At 70.5% G+C, this 1,232-nt stretch overlaps 1 protein-coding gene across 1 annotated transcript in view; it reads right to left on the bottom strand.

The window, feature by feature from the left end:
* LOC113942375 (putative uncharacterized protein DDB_G0291608) overlaps positions 1 to 177 on the bottom strand; it is a gene marked incomplete at its 3' end in the record, with an annotated part of 619 nt that extends 442 nt beyond the window's left edge. Inside the window, exon 1 of the mRNA XM_027633515.1 lies at positions 31 to 177. Within this exon, the coding sequence (XP_027489316.1) occupies positions 31 to 177 (147 nt within the window). The remainder of the gene's footprint in view (positions 1 to 30) is intronic.
* Between the last annotated feature and the right edge of the window lie 1,055 nt (positions 178 to 1,232).

The following is a 1,232-nucleotide window of genomic DNA, read 5'->3' as shown; positions in this document are numbered from 1 at the left end:
GGGGACATTTGGGTATGGGGATTTGGGGACAAGGGGATATGGGGAGAGGTGAATATGGGGATAGTGGGACACTGAGACATTGGGGACATGGGGATAGGGGGACATTGGGATATGGGGACATTGGGATATGGGGACACAGGAACAGGGGGACATGGGAATATGGGGAGATGTGGACATTGGGATAGAGGGACATGGGGACATTGGGATATGGGGATATAGGGACAGTGGGATATGGGGATATGTGGACGTTGGGGACATGGGGCTGTGGGGATATATGGTCACTGGGGACACGGGCACAGGGGGCCATGGGCACATCAATAAAGCCAGGCCTTTGTTTATATGGACGCCATCTTTGGCACAACATGGCGGCGCCCTCAGTGGCCTCAGGGCGGTGCTGGGGACGGGGCTTCCAGAGCAGCCCCCCGACCCAGCCCGGGGTTCCGGGCAGGGCGAGGTGTCCCCCGCGCCGTGGGGTGGTCGGGACGGGTGGGCTGCCCCTCGTGTGCTGGGTCTGAGCCCTGAGGGGGGGCCGCCCTCTTCTAAAATGGCGCCGCCCTCACTCAAGATGGCGGCGGGCGGAAGCGCCGCGCTTCGCCGTCTAAGATGGCGCCGCACTGCGGCCTCACGCACTAAGATGGCGCCCGCCTGAGGGGGCGCCGTGCCCTCAGTCAAGATGGCGGCGCGCAGCGCCCCTACCCAAAATGGTGGGATACCGCCCGCTGCGAGCAGCCGCCGCGACGGGCCACCGGCCGCCACAACCGGGTGGTGAAGCAGCGCAGCGGCCACCGCGATACGACAGTGATGTGACAGCGGCCAGGGCGGCAGCGCCGCGGCCACCGCAGCGGGGCGGCGCCATCTTGGGCAGGGCGAGGGCGCGCGGTGCCCGCAGTCAAGATGGCGGCGGGCGCCGTTTCCCCCTATGCCCAAGATGGCGCCGCGAAGCCGCGCGGGGGGGCGGGAGAGGCGGCGGCTTCCGCCCGGCGCCAAGATGGCTGCGCGGCGGCGCCGTGCGCATGTGCGGGGCCCATGGCGAGACAAGGGGCCGAGCGCGCGCAGGGCCCGAGGCCGAGAGGTACCGGGGGGGCCTGAGGGGCCCGGGGGGGCCCGCGGGGAGAACCCCCCTCTAACGGGGTCACCGCCAGACGGGGGGACCCCCCCGACCGGCCCCTCCCGCCCCGGAGACGCGGTGGCCGCGGGGGGGGGGGGGGGGGGGGGGGGGGGGGGGGGGGGGG

The sequence above is a fragment of the Corapipo altera genome, unplaced genomic scaffold (assembly GCF_003945725.1).
Source record: "Corapipo altera isolate COAL_440 unplaced genomic scaffold, ASM394572v1 58790, whole genome shotgun sequence".
Lineage (NCBI taxonomy): Eukaryota > Metazoa > Chordata > Aves > Passeriformes > Pipridae > Corapipo > Corapipo altera.
This window is presented reverse-complemented; position numbering and strand designations above follow the sequence as displayed.